This window comes from Pteropus vampyrus, unplaced genomic scaffold, assembly GCF_000151845.1.
Source record: "Pteropus vampyrus isolate Shadow unplaced genomic scaffold, Pvam_2.0 Scaffold19, whole genome shotgun sequence".
In the NCBI taxonomy this organism is placed as follows: Eukaryota; Metazoa; Chordata; class Mammalia; order Chiroptera; family Pteropodidae; genus Pteropus; species Pteropus vampyrus.
In genome coordinates, this window is record NW_011888800.1 from 14,819,289 (window position 1) to 14,838,455 (window position 19,167).

Sequence of the window (19,167 nt, forward strand, 5' to 3'; positions counted from 1 at the left end):
TTTTGGTAGTGGCCTATGTTAAGAAAGATTATGATGCTGCGTAGTGGAATGATTAATTAATAATGTTTGTCATGGGTATGAGAAGGGGGAATTGGTGATATACGTGCCGTGTTTGCTGACCCTATAGGCCAGTCACATGGCCTTGATACCTCCACTCAACCCTAAACCCGCTTTGGATAAGTGATAAATTTGTCTTTAATATCTTTGGGGAGGAAACTGGTAAAATACACATAACATAAAATTTACCATCTTAACCATCCTTAAATGTACAGTTCAGTGGCATTAAGTACATTCACAGTTTTGTGCTGCTACCACCACCACCTTCCATTTCAGAACTCTTTTCAGGCAAAACCAAAACGCTGTACTCATTAAATAATTACTCCCTATTCCTCCTCCTTCTCCAGTCCCTGGCAACCACCATTCCATCTTCTGTCTCTGAGTTTGATAACTTTAGGTACTTCATTTAAGTGGAATCATACAGTATTTGTCCTTTTGCGGTTGGCTTTTTTCACTTAGCATAATATCCTCCAGGTTCATTTATGTTGTAACATATGTCAGAATTTCCTTCCTTTTTAAGTCTGAACAATATTCTGTTATATATATATACCACATTTCTTATCCGGCTATTTGCCTCTGGACTGTTGAGTTGCTGTTACCTTTTGGCTATTATGACTAATGCTGCTGTGAACATTGTATTACAAATATCTCCTTGAGAGCTTGCATTCAATTTGTATGTGGGGGTGGTGTGGTGGGGAGAGAGATTCTCAGAAGTGAAATTTCTGGATCATATGGTAATTCTATTTTAAATTTTTTGAGGAAACCCTTACCGTTTCCATAGCAGCTGCACCCTTTTACTTTTACATTCCCATTAACAGGGTGCAAGTGTTCCAATTTGTCTACATCTTCACCAACACTTTTTATTTTCTGGTTTTGTTTTTTGTTTTTTGTTTCCCCTCCCCTTCCCCGCAAAAAACAGCCATCCTGATGGATGTGAGATGGAGGGTGAGGGGTAAACTTTTAAAAGATAGCTAGTCAGGAAAAGAATGGTCCTGTGACCTGAGACAGAGCCAGGAATTGGGCAGCACAAAGCACTGCACATCACCCCAACAGAAACCTGAATCATCTCCTTTGCAAGAAACCCATGTATAATAAATCTATTTTTCTAGAAAACAACAAGCCAGCATCTAGGCCCTTTGACTTGCTGAGGTAGCATGCCCAGTGCTGAAAATGACACCTTATATCACTGTGCAACTATCCTTAAGAATGGGTGCTGACAGGTCTCTTTGTTTGTTTTAGGAAAGTATTATGTAAAAAAAAAAGAATAGAAGGAGTTGATTCTTGGTAGGTAGCCCACTATTGCCTATTTAGGATGTGAGTGGAAACTAAGGATAAAGTTAGATTTCTTTTCTCGTTAAGATTTCCATCATATAAGAATGGGGAGAGAAGAGAGTAAAACTCCATTTTTTGGTGGTACTCTTTGTAACAGCTCTCCTGAAACATTAGGAAAAAAGTAGAGATTTGGGGCTAAAATTAGTCCGCCCCCCTCATTATTTAGAGATTTAGTTAGAGGTAATAGCCCAGCTATCCCTGACCCCCAATTCTCTGAGATAAGGAAAACTGATTCTGGTACAGTTTAGAAAATATCAAACCGAGCTTAAGCCAAGGGTAAACATTTCTTTGGGGGAAAAAAAAATGTAGTTAATCCCCAAAAGGACATTATAACATATACCTTTGTGTTCACAGTTGCTTTATTTGTACTTTTTTCAAAGGCTGCTTTGCTTCTCTATTATAAAACCACTAAGGAAACACCTGTTGTCTCTAGGCAGAAAAATAAAGCATCCATGTGGATTAAGGTAGGATTGACTGGATTTTCTGAGACATTTATTCAGCAACAAATAAACATTTATTTTGATGACACATCTGGCACTGTGCTCAGGAAGGAGAGCTACAGAAGGAATATAAGAACCAATGTCTGGCTCTGAGGACTCAAGCAAGCTTTGAAATGACCTGAGAATAATTCTTCTTTATTTTTATTATTATTTATGCCTATAGCACCTGGACTTCCTAGGTGGTCTCCCATCCCAGTACTAACCAGGCCCAACCCTGCTTAGCTTCCGAGATCAGACATCAGGCTTGTTCAGGATTGCATGGCCGTAGACCATGGACCATGGCTCCACTGGGGTATGAACCCAGGACCTTCTGCGTGTAAAGCAGATGTGCTAACCACTACACTATGGAACCACATCTGAAAATAATTCTTAATTTATGTGTGGGCAAGTGTAATACAAGCCATATACATGAATGTGTATCTCCTATATTGATGAATCAGGAGCGTGTTAAACAGGCTCCCTTCAGAGAGAAAGTTGGAGGATATTATGGAGTAGAGCAAGGGACGAGATAATAGCCCAACTAAAACGACTTAAGGAATTAATTATAAGCAATATACATTGGCAGGATTATCTGTAGGGAGTATATTTCGGTCTTGCAACGTGAGATGATGGCCCCATCCAAATACAGCAAATATTTCTTAATCATGCCAAGCATATGCTGGGTTCTTGGGGAATAGGAATAATAATAATAATAATAATAATATCTTACATTTATATTATTCTTTAACTTAACGGAGCTTTTTTACATGCATCTCATTTCAGGCAGACAATGTGAAAAAAAAAATCCAATTTAATTACCAATGAGGAAAAATGACACATTCACCTTTGACTATAGTTTAATTAAACTATTTAAAATCTTGCTTTCTACAGGGACTCACATTAAGAATAATATTTTAAAATAGTGATTTCTAGTTGGTACAAGAATTTGAATGATTCAATAATTATTCCTAAATTTAGGAATGCGCCGATGAAATCAAACTTATTCTGATTTCAACCTTATCTATAAACTTGCTTAACTTTTCAAGTAAATTGCTCTCTGGAAACCAAAAAAAAAAGTACATTAAAACTTCATTCCATGATCTAAGTGTGGCTGTTTTTGCCAGTTTGATGTTTACTCACTGACTTCTGCTCTATGAGTCACTGAAAATCTTTTTTCAAAATCATCCAAGGGATGAGATAAGTACTATAATACCCATAAACTCACCCCCAATGCTATCATTTGTCAAGTTTATAGCCAGATAATGGAATTAGGTTTAAAAAAGTGATCTCTAAGATACCTTTTACCTAAATATCCTATCATTCTTGTATCTTCTTTATAGAAGCCAGAAAAGAGAAGATAGCCTATTTAAATAATAAATTGATAATAAATTGACTAACTCATATGGATGCTCTTATTTTCAAAGCAACATAAGAGGAGAAAATGCATGCCTTTATTCAAATCCCAAGGCATTCTTCTAGAAATGTCCAAATATAGTGAGTCCCGTCTTCTCCCCTGTGAGTCAGCAAGTGTGCCAGGAGCTAAGCGCAGCTATGGGAGACCTGCCATCAACACAGGTTTTTCGAGGACAGCAAAAGAGAATTTCTTCCTCTGTGTAGAAACTTTGACTCTTCTTTTTAGGATTCATACCTTAATTTACAAAAAGTAAACCAAGGCTCAGAAAATAAAGCAACTAGCACAAGATCTCATAGCCAAAGAGTGGCAGAGCTGAGCCTTGAACTCGTGGCCCACCATTCAGTGCTCATCCCAATATTCCATGCTGCATTTTGGGCATGTAAAATGTCATCATTGGACAGATATTCTTGAACTGAATGGCTCTAGGGCCAATGTTGGCATCTATGGTATTGGTATCAGTTCCTTGGTTTTATGCAGCTCAAAGCTAATTACACAATCTTTACTACACAGAATTTAAGCATTATATCAAATTTAATTTTATAAGGTTTTAAGCACTATGGCAAACTAGTTTTTCTTTAGAAGATCTGATATCTTTAGTATATCTAGTATTCAATAGGTTAACTCTTGATTTCTAGTTGGTTTTTTGTTTGTTTGGTTTTTTTAAGGGATCATGGATCAGGAAGGATAGCATATCAGGGTCAGGGCAAATTCATGTATAAAAAAAAGGATATTTCTTTTATAGTGCTGAAAACCAGAACAGCCAGAAAAGCAGGGCTGCCTCTCGACTCTGGCACTCTTCCCATCTGCTTCAGCATATGTTTTAAGGCTTGTGCCATATTACCTCAGCCATAAGCTATTTTTTTCCAAAGGAAGCAGAAATAAATTTGAATAAAATAGTCCAACTTTCCAAAGCGGACTTTCATGGGCTTTCAGTGCGCCCTGTGTAAATAAAAGATTTGCTTTATAGCTCCTGAGAAGAGAAAATGTAAATAGGAACCAGCTGTTTCTCTTCAAGAGCAGAGGAACACCTGATTTTATTCTTGTTGTTACCAGTGCTCCTATAGTTGTGTGCATGTTCCAATACCAGTGGCAGTGGTTCTCAAACTTTACATTGAAATTGCCTCAGGATTGTTTGGGGGGGTAGGGGGTGGAAATGGTACTTGGTTCCTACCCCCGGATATTCTGTTTTAATTGGTATTGGGAGTGTCCTGGGCATCAGGATTTTTAAAAGCTCTCTGAAGTGATTCTAATGTGCCTTATTAGCCAGTTAGGTAACAACACCAGGCACTAAAATCACTCCGATCTGAAAAGTGGATTTTACCCAGCTCCACTCATTGGAGGCTCCAGATTCATTCTGGTTCAAGACCAGGCTCTGACCCTTACTCAGTTGTGTCCCCACAGGCACATCACTTAACCTCTCTGAGCCTTAGTTCTCTCATGAGTAAAATGGGAATAATAACGCTTATTTTATAGAACTCTGTGAAGATTAAATGACAGATAGATATAGTATATTTATAGATATTTAAAAGTGCTTCTGACATAGCCATCATTTAAATTCAGAATTTATTAAATTTCAAGTCTTTCAAATAAAGTTTTGTGGTTTTTTTTTTTGTAAAAAAAGAAAAGAAATCTATACCATTTATACTTTAAAAATTCTATTTTCTCTAGATTTGAGTCCATGCTCACCAAGAAATCTTCTGATTATGATTTGGCTACTATATAAAAAGCTTTCATCCATTCACTCAGTTAGCTAATATCTATTGAAAGCCTAGAGTTAGGCTTTATTCTAGACATGAGAGTACACTGGCAAACAAGAAATACTTCTAAGGGAGGAAGTTGAACAATAAAGTTAAATTATATGATATAATAGAAAGTAATAAGTGCTATGGATAAAAATAAGGCAGAAAAGGGGGATGAGGATTGTTGAGGGGGTTCTATTTTAGAGAACTTGCTAATTACATATGTTATGATCCACAAGATAGTTTTTTAATGGATTGCAGTCTACTTTTCTTTAAGCTGCAGTAAAGTCATTCTCCATTGTGGGTTAATAATGTCAATATAGTAAATAAAATTACTTTTCATGCATTATACTTTTTAAAATTCAACACCATTTTTATAGGTAATTTGCTCCTGCACAATAAGCAACCTCGCAAGATGATGCTGTCTTAGGTTGGTTTCTCCCCAAAGCAGACTCTGTGAGAAGGATTTGAGGTCAAGTAGTTGAATAGGGACGTGACCCCAGGAAGCACTACTGGGAAGTTAAGTGCATGAGACAGGGAAGGGAAAGAAGCCAGTATAAGCTGTGTTAATGAGTGGGATTTAGCTATGGACAACTGGGGCTCAGTCCCACTAAGGACTCTTGGGAGACTGAGGAATAAGGAAGCTGGGGGTATTAAACTACCAATTTTGTCCATCATCAGTTGAGGGCCCCTCAATTAACATATTTGGAATAAGGGAGGAGTGAGTGTAGGGAATCAACATGTTTGCTACACTGTGGCAGAAACCTCATATTTCTTTTTTACTTTCCTAATTCAGAATTTTTGATACAGTATTTAAACAGAGACTAAGCTCTGGTTTTCTTTTACTCAGATAAGCTCTCCACATATCATAGATGAGATTGTGGGAAGAATGCTTAAAACCATTTAAAGAACAAGACTTTTCACACATTCTCAAAAGTTTCAGAAGGCCTAATTACCTATTGTACTAATGATAAATTTTTATCTATTCATTAAAGCAAGCTTTACGAGAGCCAGTAATTTGGTTTAAACTCTTTAAAAATTATGAAATTGCATTCTTTAGAAATAGTCTGCACTAAGATTTCTTTTCTTGTTCAAAATGCCTTTTCTAACTGAATTAACTTGCAATAGAGAACACTGTTTTTACGTCACCAAATCCAGTTGCCTTTCTCAGCAAAAAGGAAACAGACAATGAAAATCTCTATGTTTGTTGTGCTATAATTATATAACATCAGCCAGGGGAACATTGGCCTTTCACATGCTCTAACATTTTTAAAAACAAAGCATTGAAATCAAGGCCTTTTCTACACATGCAATTAAAGTGAAAGGATCTGAAAATTGTAGATCTCATCTCTTGTCCACTTTTTGCGCAAGAGCTTCTCTATGCTTCTTTGGGGACCAGATAACATGCAGTTCCAGTGATGAGGCAGGAGTGGGCTTATAAGATCAGGAAAAAAGATGCGCAGGAAGTCACTTAGGTAAATGCAATGGTGGAAATTGGAACATCGTCAAATCTTAAGGTAGTGTTATTATCCATGGACTGTAAGCAGATGTACCCAGCTGGGTTCAGACCTGGATCTACTACTTACTAGTCATGTGATCTTCAACAAATCACTTTATCTCTCTATGCCTCACTTTCTTCATCTGTAAAATGGGGATGAAATAGAGCTGCCTCAAAAAGTCATTGTGAAGATTACAAGCGATAACGCATTTTGGAGCACAAGCCACAGTCCCTGACACATTAAAAGTACACAGTACAGGTAGTTCAACCAAGAGGTCTGGGAAGTAGACTAGAGGTAATAGGATCAAAGGGGGCTCAGTGGTCACCACACTGAGCCTTGGCAGCTATTACTTTTACAGAGGGCCTGGACTTTGAAAGCCTCTTTTCTTAGGCCATCTTGTACTCTCCAGACTAGCTGTCCTCTTGAGGCAGACTCTGAGCATTGGAGACTTCACTCAGTTAAGGGAATGGTTGATATCTTTGAGACAAAACAAGGGTACATGAGTGTTCGTGTCTGAAGACAGTGTTATCTTTCAGATAGTACAGGTAGCAGCAAGTTGGCAAGACTAGAGTTCAAATTCCAGCTGTTATTTCCTGTGTGGCCTCAGGCAAGTCAGTTAGCTTCTCTGAGCCTTAGTTTCCTCATCTCTAAATTGATGATAATACCTACTTTTCAGGCAACAAGGTGTATAAAGGCCATCAAACAGCAGGTACTTCAGTGATGCCTAGTATTCTGTCATCACTCTTGAGGCCTATCGCAGAGTGTTTTACATCCAGGGGAATTTTACTAGAATGAGTTCTAAGGTGCACCATCTAACTTGAAATCTAAACCTTGAAAGAGGATCCCGGGTATCCTCCTCATTTGGGTTTTTATACACTCCCTACCAAAACAGGGCAGAAGACTTGCATAGCCACTTATATAAAGCCACAAATTTGGAGTTACTTAACTTCACTTATTTGGTGATGGATTCTTTTAAGAATCTGCCATTCTGATTGAGGTCTTGACCTAACAGGGTTTCTCAGTTTGGAAAACCATTTCTAACCAGAACTGTAAGGACCTACCTATCTAGTAAGTTGAATCAATACTCTGCTCTGCCAGGACATCAAACTAGTTGTTTGTATGGGGGTTTAATGGCTTTTGACACTTACCAGCTTGGTCCTTTCTCCTGGAATCTTATTAGGGATACCACCTGATATGTGCTTGATAATTCCAATATTTGTTTATTGTTTTAAAAATAAGTGTGGCCTTTAAAAAGAGATGCAATGATATTTTATGAGTTTCTGATATGGGTTCCCTGTCTTTTCCAGGAAAAACAGAAGCCTATTTGGAAGCCATCAGGAAAAATATTGAATGGTTGAAGAAACACAACAAAAAAGTAAATAAAGAAGGTAAGGCTTTAGTGTGGTTATAAATTGCAAGCTTCACTCATTTGGCAGGGGCTCTTATTAAGTAAAGATTCCCACAATCAAATGGGCCAAAGTCTTCTTTCTGAGCACAGAAAGACTCTAGCGTTTCTTGGATGCAGAAAAGAACAGAACCTCCATTTGTCTTATTTTTTCAAACCAGCCTTTCAAACAAAAGCCTTTTTTTTCTTTTCTTTGACATTTTATGATGCAACCATGTCAAACAAAAGTAAAGAGACTAGTATAATGAATTCTCATACATCCATTATCCACCTTCAATAATTATCAACATTTTGCCAATCTTATTTTGCCAACCCTCACCTCTTTTCTTGCGGGTAAAAAAGGCATTTTCTGAGAGGTGCACCCTGCAGTCACAAAAGCAGCCTCCCTCTCACTTAAAACACAGAAGGATTTTCTGTTTTGAGTGCCAGAAATGTGAACCACAGTAAAATGCAGCCGGCCTCCAGTCCCCCCTCACCATCTCAAGTTGCTCACGGCATCAATAAAGCACTGTTGGCCCTGCTTGGTGCTATCATAGAGGGGTGTGGTGATGCAAAGGAGGCAAGAGGAGAGGGCACATCTCCTTACAGAGACAGAGATCACTGGGAGGAAGGGCTGCGCAAAAGGTAAGAGAGGAGAGATGGAGGCAGAGGGAAGGCTGTGTGCCAAGACATAAAGGGACAAAAGAGAGTGCTACATTCTGAGAACTGGAGCAGCCACTCCATTTCCCAGGAAAACTAGGTGTCTGGGGAGGACTCGCAGACAGGGCTGGGAAGGTGGGCATAAGCCAGGTCAAGAAGAGGTTTGTGTACCCTGCAAAGGTTTGTTTTAGCCGGAGGAGCCTAAATGAGGGCTTACTTAAGCTCTGAGAACTCAGATAAGAACTGAGAAATCTATCTGGCAAGCAGTGTGGTTACATATGGAAAAAATAAGACCCCAGAAGGCTGAAGAGAGATAGGAAGTGAAGATCCAGAGCAGAAATGATGGGGCTTAAGCAAAGGCAAGCAGAAAAAAAATTTTAAAAGCAGGAAGAAACTCGAGAGCTACGTGGAGAAAAAGGAGTCTAGTATGATTCTCAGGTGTCTGGCCAGAGCGGTTGTAAAGTGATGCTTTTAAAATGAGACGAGCAGCGCTTCTCAAACTTTAAAGTGCATTCAAATCACATGCGGAGATTCTACATGTCCTGATGCCCAGGTGACACCACTAAATCAGAAACCTGAGAGGCAGAATTCAGGCATCAGTATTCTTTAAACTCCCCACTTCTCTACTGTGCAGCCAAATTTGAGAACCACTGAGATACAGCACAGTGGGAAGAAGAGGTATTTTCAGCACCACGTTAGCCTGTGGCCTTGCAAGTTGAGCAAGATGGAAGTAATTATCAGATCTTCACACATGTCCATTTTATTTCACTCAACATGATATGAATTTCCAGGCTGTCAGTGCCATTAAAATTCACATGAACCATATTTCATCAAATCTGTCATTGATTGGGAAATGTACCATTGTTTCATGCACTACTAAGAAAGAAAAATTCTAACGTGCCGTCAATGACTGAAAGACTTTAAAATCAAAAAGATGTGTATCTTAAAATTAATGTAATACAATAGGTGCCAAAATGCTTTCTGAAACCAATGTAAATTGTATGGTTCAACAATATGGACTGTTTGTTATTTCTTTCACTGATGAACAGGTAAATCAGACTCCTGGTCATAACTAGCAACATCCTGCAATTCAATCTTTTACTTCCAGAAGTGATCGACCTAGTGAAGTGTGGGACTCTGGTGTTTGCTTATCCAAGGCTCTGTGAGCAAACCTCAGAGTGACAGGGTTGAGTTTGCTGCTCCCTTCTGCCTCCAGGAATTGAGGGTGACATGCAATACATCCTCCCGAAGGCAGGAGCAGAGAGCTCTTCCTCCACTGCCTTCACATGTGCTCTGGTAGACTCAAAGCCCGTGGGGATATAGGTCCTAGGGCCATACAGTGGCTGCAGCTGTATGAGCAGAAAATCTTACTATTAGTTCTGATCTTTCTTAACCTCTGCTGATGCCCTTTGTTTTGCAGGGGACTGGGGAACTTGAATCTCCCTCCTAAATCCAGGAAACAAAAGTCTATGCGATGTGATAGAGAGGATGATGATAAAATCTTGTGCAGCCATAAAATAAAAACATCTGTACTTTTAAAGAAGTGAATCACAGCCCTTATCTCTTTTGAGCCTAGCAACCCTAAAACCTCTTTTGAGATTAGCAAGGTGGTTACTGATGTATACTCTTACAATCAGCTAAAAGCCTTTCCTCTGCACCAACCTGGTTTCCCTTGTCACATGGTGTCATAAAGATGCAGTTTTTCCATTTCAGAAGAAAGCACAATATTTTCCTATTTGTCCATTCAAATCGCCTGGACCTCTTTACATCTGTCCTTGGGAGTTTGCCTTTTGTTCCACTAAAGATGTTGACCCTGCAACCAAGTCTGAAGGGAGATTATTAAATGTGAACCAGTGACAATCAAGTGGTGCCTCTTTGTGCTCTACTAGTCAGTCAGGAATCAGCTTGTAAGTTGAGCTTTGTTCTCTATTTTGTGCCAGAAGAAAGGGAGAGTCAAAAAACAACAAAAAACCCAAGCACTAACTGAACATGTGTTCTGCACATGTTAGATGCTCCACGTGCACTACTTCAAGGCCACAGGGTAGTCAAAGCAATGACTGCGGACAGACTTGGGTTCAGAAGCGGACCCTACCATGACCTGAGCATGTGACTTATCTCCTCTGTCTTGTTTCTACATCTCCAAAATGGGGATACTTCATCTCTCATGAGGTTTTGTGAGGAGCAGAACAGATGACGGTTGTAAAGTGCTCAATGCCAAGAGTTCTCTCTTTAATCCTCATGGCTGTGCCCTAGTGGGGAGCAAACTCTCTCCTTGGCAGAGAGGAAACAGCTCTCTATAAGCCTCAGTTCACCTTCATATGATAAACACCTGGTGCTTCTGGAGAGTCCATCATACTTAGTATTTCTTTCATGCAGGGGCTTAAAGATTCCTAAGGGACCCAGATTAAGGTTATATTCAGGCTAACTAAAGGGGTCGTGGAATGTTATGGTTTGTACCCCACTCTCTCCTTTCTCTTCCCTTTACAAACTGATGGAAGGCAGGGCTCTGGTCCAGGGGCTGCTAACAGCCAAGACAGATGGCATTGTCCTCAAGGAACACAGCCTCAAGCAATTTGCAACCTGGAAAGTTCTCCCCAAGTACTCTGTGGTGTGGAAAACACACATTTCCAACCATGAAGGGGTGTGTCATCAATTTTGGTACTGCCATAGGATATATTGTATGTAGCCATTAAAATAATTTTTCTGAAGAATATTATTAATGCTCACTGTGTAAAGTTAAGTGAAAGGAGCTAGTTATAAGGTTGTTTACACACTGATCTCGATTCTGGGGTGAGATATATATTTGAAAAGCTAAAAGGATATAGAACAAAATACCAGCTGTGGTTATCTATGATTAATAGAATTCAAGTGATTTAAATTTTATTTTTATGTTTCTGTATTTTTCACTTAAAAAAATCATATAATACTTAAAAGAATCAAGGTAAGACGTGGGTTTCTTTTTAAGCCTTCAGAAAGATGCCACAGGCAGCTTCCTTTTTTAGGGATCTCTTTGTTTTGGGTAGGTGGTTTGATGGTTTACACAGACTTTTGTTTGTTCAAGTAGGACAGAGGAACCACAAAGAGGTTATGGTTTGGCTTTTCATTCCCTGTATATAATTCAGACAACGTGGAAATTAAGATAATTTTCAATTTGGAAAAAATTTTAAAAGTAGGTTGTCACTTCAACAGGGACTAACCAATTTAGAAAGTCAAAACATCTGGTTCTGATCATAACTTTTACTACCTGTGTGACCTTGAATAAGGTACTTAAGCTTTAGGATCTTCTTACCATAAGCATGATTCCTAGACCAGAAGCAGCAGCATCTCCTGGGAGCTTGTTTAAAATGCAGAACTTAAGGCACCACCTTGAACCTACTGAATGCAAATCTGCAGCTTCCCAAGAGCCCCAGGTGACTGGTATAAACAGTAAAGTTTGTGAAGCCATGGTCTCCGAGCCTGTTCCCTCCATGGTCAGATGAGGGTGGTACTCCCATACTGAACAACTTGCAGGTATGATGATAGAGAGCAGATAAGCAAATAAAATACACATACAGGTGATTTTAAACGGCAAAGTACTACACAAATACCAAGACCTGAATGTCTTCCAGTGCAAAAGACGGGGGCTGGTTGTGGTAGTGGCATACAAAAGGCTTCTTAGTTCATGGTGGTCACTGTAATGGGATTGCTCTTTCCTCATCTTGCTCACAATACTCTAATGATGTTTTCCAGATTATGATCTTTCAAAGATGAGAGACTTCATTAACCAGCAAGCTGATGCTTATGTAGAGAAAGGCATCCTTGATAAAGAAGAAGCCAATGCCATCAAGCGTATTTACAGCAGCCTGTAAAAATGGCAAAAGATCCAGGATTCTTTCCACTGATTCAAAAAAACATAACATAGCTTAAAACTCTTCTAATTCTGTGATTAAAGTTATTTTGACTCAAGGATTATTAGAAAGTGCTAGATTTACAGAAATTAACCTTGAAAAGTGGTTAAAACATAGCTTTCTTGCCATAAAAACTATCTGAAAAGTTCTAAGCTGAGATTTTCGTATATAGAATCCTTACTTCCTTGTAGATTGACATTTTATAATCGGAGCTATGTTGCTTTGGAAAAGCCTATAATTGACTGAACTTAAAACTGAACCTTTTCCCTACTGTGTCACATGTATAAGCACCCCCTGAAGAATTAGAGTTCTTTTGTCTACGCATGCTGAGTACCAAAGCTCCTCATAGTATATGTCTGTTATAAGATGTTGTTTCCACTATCAGTTCCCTTTTGGTTAAAATAAATTTGTGTTTCACAAAGCCTCTGTAGATTAAAGGAAGCTATTTGGTGTTTTGTGTTTGTTTTGTTTTGTTTTGTTTTGTTTTGTTTTTGGCTGCTCCTGCTGGCTCTTTATCAGGCCCAAGAGCACAAAAAGGAATCTGAAAAATGGGCATAGGATTTGCTGGATTTATTAACAATTTTCCCCTTCTCTTAACATTTTCTATTAGTGAGTTTTCCAACATTGAGTTTGTTCACTAAGAGGGATCCATATGTACTCTCCAAAAAGAAAAATGAGGTCATAAACACTACAAAAAGCAAGGTAAAAATATGTGCCCAATCTGAGTTATCTAAACTGGACTTGATCCAAGCCGAGTTTTCTCAACAGAGAACAAGAGGGCCAGGCAATATGGTAGAAACACAGATAAAGATCACTCAATAGAATATTATTCAGCCATAAGAAAAGATGAAATACTGCCATTTACAACAATATGAATGGATTATAAGAATATTGTGTTAAGCAAAATAAGTCTAATGGAAAAAGGGAAGAACCATATACATGATTTCACTCCTACGTGGGATACAAAACTGAAAGCAGCAAACGAACAAGACAAACCAAAACTCACAGACAACAGTATAGTGGTTATCAGCAGGAAAGGGAGGGAGCCAGGAAGTGGTAAAGGGGGTCAAATATACAGTAACAGAAGATTTGACTTTGGGTGGTAAACACAGATTGGAGAATACAGCCAATGTATTATAGAATTGTATACTTGAAACCTATATAATTTTGTTAACCAATGTCACCCCAATAAATTTAACAACAACAACAAAAAATCATTCTCTTCCTTATTGGTTTATAAGCTGGGAGATGAGCTTCCTTGGAAAAAAAGGTTAATGAACTGCAGGTCCCTGCAACTCGTCTTCCTCAGTCACCACCACAAACAGGGCCCTAGAAACAATAGTCACCCAGGGTCCTCCTGAAATGTTAATGGACAACATTCCCAAACCAAAGAATGCTTTAAATATGTGTTATTCAGTATAAATTCTTACTTATTTTTCTACATATTTCAGTTGAGAATCATAAAAATAATATAATGCTTTGCATTTTAGCTGTCACTATATAAAATGGCCTTCTGATACCTATCTTAAATGCCCCTACTTGGTATTCGCTTTTTGGTGAGGACTGGGGAACTTACAGGGAAAATGTAAGAGGCTGTTTTTCATAAGTAAGTAGGAGACTACTGCTGCACCTTCCATCCCCAGAGTTGCAAAAATAAACTAAAACCAAAGCCTGACACTCAAAAAACTAAACTCTTAATATGTTCTAGAGAAGCCAGTACTCATTGGTGAGCGGTGAAGAAACTAAAAACACCTTTGCCCAAACTATACTTGCCAAAGCACGATGGATTGGAATTGTTTTAATCAGTCATCTTTGATAACATGTCCTGTAGTCCCAATGGGCTGCTTCTATATCAGAGAGAAAAAACTGGCTGTGACTAAAGCATTTTATTCATTTGCTATAATTTATCTCATATGTATGCAGAATTTTTAAAAATAAGAGATTTATTTAGTGAGTTTATTGTAGCTTTCTGAACACACTGACATTCTTTAGCTCCTATTGATAACCAAGACAAGAGAGAGATCATCAGTCCTGTTTTGTAAATGAGGAAACCGTTCACCAAAACAAAAAACAAAATGACACACACACACACAAAAAACCAAGGGCACAAGATATGCTCAAACTCATATGACCCAGAAGTGTTAAAGCTGAAACTAGAACCCAGGATTCTTAACGCTTTGTCCATTCCTCCACAGTGATTCTACATGCAAGGCAAGGACTAAAGAACTCGAATCCAGGACAGTTTAACTGTAGGCATGATGAATTTAAAGTTTTGGCTAGAAACTGCTAAGAAAGACCTTAGGCAAAAATAAAATACTCAGAAAAATGTTTTTGAGATTGTGGTCTTAATTTCAATTTTTAGTTTATGTCTTTCGGATAGTGTTTTTAAATTCACATCTTTTGGATTACTCTGAAATTTCAGATTATTTATGTTAAACAGCATAACTTTACATTTTTTTTAAGTTCCTGGGCCTCCACAGAGGCCTGAGGCTTTTCTTATATACACAACTGTTTCCTTTCCTTTATTTTTTTCTTTTAGTTTTCTCTTCTTCCAACTAACTCCCCATAGTTCAGATAATAATAGATACAAGAAAGCAGCAGAGCATGATCAAGAGATCACCCTCTATCAAAGATGATAATAACATGAGAAAAAAAAACGAGAAATAAGAACATGAGATGTTGTAATTATGAAAAAAAATGAGGAAAAAATAACAAGGAAAAACAAAACAAAACAAGGGATTAAATACATCATGAACAAACAGGAAATTCAAGACAGGGCAGACAGCTTCTGTTTCCCATTTACGCCTCAAGGGTTGGACATGTGCATTTCTGGTTTCTCAAGCTCTGCTGCATTAATACCTAAGGGCACTGTTTCCTGCTTAATGGAAGACCTGGAGGAACGAGGCAGAGAGAAGAAAATGAGGAAAGAGAAAAAAGGGAGAGAAAATGTGAAACAAAAGTCATTTTTGCCCCCATAGAAAGCAGACCCCTTTTTGGATGTTGGGGAGGAATAAATAAAACGAATTTTTGTGGAAGCATAAAGATTTAATCTGGCTCTTGAATGGAAGTTGAGACAAAAAATATTTAACTGTAAACAATATATTGCTTAAAGTTTCTTGATGTAACATACATATAATAAAAGTAAGACCAATGAAATTAATGTGAATAAAAACCTAACACTCAATTCAAATAAACATAGTGACTACAAAACACTCTATAAAGTGACTTGTCAATGAAATCTAAACTATAATCCACCAGTGTGTCGTCAGATCGTGGCATTATTTCTTCTTGTGATCAGATTCCATGTTTTCACTGTATTTGAAATGCATCAAGTCAAATATTATGAAAATGCAAACATTACTAGTAACTGCAATTGATTTGCATTTAGATTACTGAAGCTTTTTCAAAATTGCAATTAAAATAATAAAAACCATTAAAGAGGAGGAGGTGCTACTATTTTAAAAATATAATTTAAAAATTCATTTTTTCTCATTTGTTGAAAAAAATTGAAGACTCGAATATAAAAACATAGTTTATTTTTTCATCCAGACTTTTGTAGTTTATTTTTTACAAAATAGCAGACAAAATTTGGTTCTTTATATTAATACAGAATATGTAGCACATATCGAAATATATATAGCACTTAAGTTATAAACACATAGCAAAATCAGCATCACTTAAACAGCAACCACGTTTTTCATATAATTAGGATTTCTCAAGAGATAAACGTTGCTTTTTGCTTGACTATGCAAATAGTCTTTGATGCTTTTGTCAACTAACATTCACAAAAGCAAGTCTAAAAACTACCACCACCTACAAAAGTGATGAGCTTTAGGATACAATTTTGTTATCATGCCATAATGCAGACTTAAAAATATAGAAAGCCAGAGGGAAATAATCGCTTCAGTGCAATTGCAACAGGTGGAACTACTTAATTGTGATTTAAAGATGTACTATGAGAATCTTCAGTTGTTGGTTTCTTTATGATTCAACCATCTTTTAATCCAAGTGAGATTATGCCCCATGATTAGCTAACTGTGATAGAGTGAAGTTGCATAGGGACTTTCTTCATCTCTGAAAAAAAGAAATACGGCATAAACCAGTGTTTAAAAACTGTACTCAGACAACTAACACATACATTCATTATACAACTTACTATCCATTTGCCAAAGAAGTCCAGGAGTATACCAATTTATAATATCACACACTCCTTAAAAGTTGTATGAAATGCAAATATTCATTTGAATGTACTTTACTGACTCAGTTTTATTGGCATCTCAGTTACTGAAATAAAGAATGGTACTTGTTATGTGTATTTATATCTGTTTATGTAACATTTAAATAAAGTATGTGAAATTTATATTAAGTTATAAATTAATTATATTCATATTTATATTTGTTTGTTTTTAATATTTTACCTCATAAGGATTTGAGGTGCCTACAACAAAGGGGATACATATAAGATGAAAAAAAATAAAAAATAAAAATCAGGACTAAAGAAAAGAGAAGGATACAAATATATTAACCATAAGAAATATTATAGTAGTTGAACTGAGCATCAATTTTAGTTACAAGCTTTCTAGTAGCTGGGGCAAAAAAGGGAACACAGTAGGCTATGCCATTCTAAGAGTCATAAAGGAAGAAGGAAACCAATATTATAGGAGAGAGAAAGGTTTGCCCTAATACCAAATTAAAGAACAAAGAAGAAAGCTCACTTGAGATCTTATATAGGAAACAGCCAGGAACAAATAATGGACAAACTCTTTGTCAAATTTTATAAGGATCAGTATTTTACAAGTATTCTCTAGGACATTACTTCCTTTGAAGGTGTCAACTAGATGTCTCTATTTGGCTGTTTTCCAGAATTGCTAGTTGGACAGTTATACTATTAAAGCAGAGAAGCAAACTTTTTATAATAAATAACAGAGATAAAAGCATTGCAACAGATAAAGCCTTATATGGAGTGCAGTGGCTCTGTTTAGACTTCATATATTAAAAATGCCTTTCTGGAATTAAAATATAGTTTTTAAAGCAAAAAAAAGAAAAGAAAATTTACCCAAGTCAAAACATCTTAACAGTAATCTATTCAGCCTCTGACATTTCACTAGCGTATTTTTACCTGCTCTCTTCTTTTAGTTTCTTGGCTGCCTGTGTTGATAACTTAATCTGCAAGTCTAGTCTCTGCAGGAAATCTCTGGCTGACACCTCCTCAGGCGGCACAGACTGAACATCAGATTCCTGAGGACTAGAAGGAGAGAGGTCTTCCCCAGCCGCTACCAGCTCTTCTTCATGAGAAAAACTGCTATCAACAGTTTCATTTTCTGGAGAATCAATTGAGTTAAGTCCATTAAACAGCAGAGGCTTCTCTGATATAACTGGGATGTTCAAAGTTTTCTTCAGAAATATACAATCATTGGTAAACAGTTTATTTGCCCTTTTAATCTGTTCCATCTGAAATACAAAAAAAGAAAACAGAGTTACATATAAATAAATCCAGAAGTAGGACTTATTACACAACACAGAACTAAAAATACTCATGAGCAAAATGTGTATGATGATTTCTCTGGATTCAAGATTCTTAATTTGGGTTTTGTCACCTCCCCAGACGCCCTCAGTTATTTCAAGAGATGTCAGGTAATTAATTCTGTTTCCCAATTTTGAAAAAGAAAAAACTAATTTTTCTCCCCACTATAATGATTTACCCCACCAGGCAGCTTTTACTAAGCAGCCTTAAATCCCTAAAGTTAAAAATACATAGAATTTTTAGCAGTAATTTAATAAATTCCATTCTTATTTTAACATTTCTATTATTTGATTTTTTAAAAAATTTACTAGTGCTGTTATTTCACTTATGTAGTGCTTCCTATACCTCTAGAATTGTGTTTGATAAATATAATGGATGCAGGAGGTGGTACAGAGATAAGCAGGATGAGAATTTGGAAGAATGGTATAGGCTGGGGCTGCAGTCATTAAGAAAGGCCTCACAGAGCAGGTGAAGTTCTGCTTTTGATTCTTTTAACTTTAGATGGACCTTGAAGAATGGGTTGAAGGGGGACATGTAAGGAAAGGAAGTGGGAAGCACTTTACCTAATGGATCTCATTTTTTCCTACTCAATAGAGTAGATATTTGAAGATTCACTTTACAAATAAAAGAAACAAAGTTCACAGAGATTATGTACCATACAATTGGCAGATTAGACGCTAGAATTTATACAGGTTTCTGTAACCTTAAATGCTTTCATAGCCTGTGGATGCCTTCTCCAAACCACAGAGATGGGAATGAAAGGTAGAGGGGAAAGAGGAAATGGAATTTACATACGTTATTTAACTTCATTTAAACTTCATAACAGTTCTGTAAACTAGATATTAGCATCTCCTTCTTACCAATGAATCAGTCAAGAGAGTTAAGACGCATGCCTAAGTCCACAATGTTGGTATGTGCATGCAGGACTCAAACTATGCTGGCATCCAGCATGTTGGAGAAATGCCTACTCTTATGATCATCACGCCATATTACAATGTATCTTCAGACTTCTCCCCACAACTAGCCCAGGACTAGCACCATGCTAGGCTCTTTATGTTCACTGTACCATCTAATTTTAACCACAACTCTTTCTTGTGAGGTATGTAATTGAGACAGTTTGGTACCAATAGCTAAGCACACAGGCTTGGGAATCTGACAGACCTGGTTTCTAATCCCAGCTCCACCAACACCA

At 37.3% G+C, this 19,167-nt stretch overlaps 2 protein-coding genes and 1 pseudogene across 3 annotated transcripts in view; 1 reads left to right on the plus strand and 2 right to left on the minus strand.

Annotated features, from left to right (window-relative positions):
* Positions 1-12,608, plus strand: part of SCG3 (secretogranin III) — a 38,721-nt gene extending 26,113 nt beyond the window's left edge. The window contains exons 11-12 of the mRNA XM_011355110.2: positions 7,828-7,908; positions 12,294-12,608. Of these exons, the coding sequence (XP_011353412.1) occupies positions 7,828-7,908; positions 12,294-12,412 (200 nt within the window). The 3' untranslated portion in view covers positions 12,413-12,608. The remainder of the gene's footprint in view (positions 1-7,827; positions 7,909-12,293) is intronic.
* LOC111736392 lies at positions 2,044-2,159 on the minus strand (annotated as a pseudogene).
* Positions 12,609-15,970: 3,362 nt separating the features above from the next.
* LYSMD2 (LysM domain containing 2) overlaps positions 15,971-19,167 on the minus strand; it is a 15,729-nt gene continuing 12,532 nt past the window's right edge. Inside the window, exons 1-2 of one of the 2 annotated variants that reach the window (XM_011355112.2) lie at positions 17,571-17,906; positions 15,971-16,525 (exon numbers count right to left, since the gene is read on the minus strand). In XM_011355112.2, coding sequence (XP_011353414.1) covers positions 16,483-16,525; positions 17,571-17,902 — 375 coding nt within the window. In that variant the 5' untranslated portion in view covers positions 17,903-17,906 and the 3' untranslated portion in view covers positions 15,971-16,482. Of the gene's footprint in view, positions 16,526-17,570; positions 17,907-19,167 lie in introns of those variants that run through there. The other variant, XM_011355111.2, reaches the window with a different exon arrangement.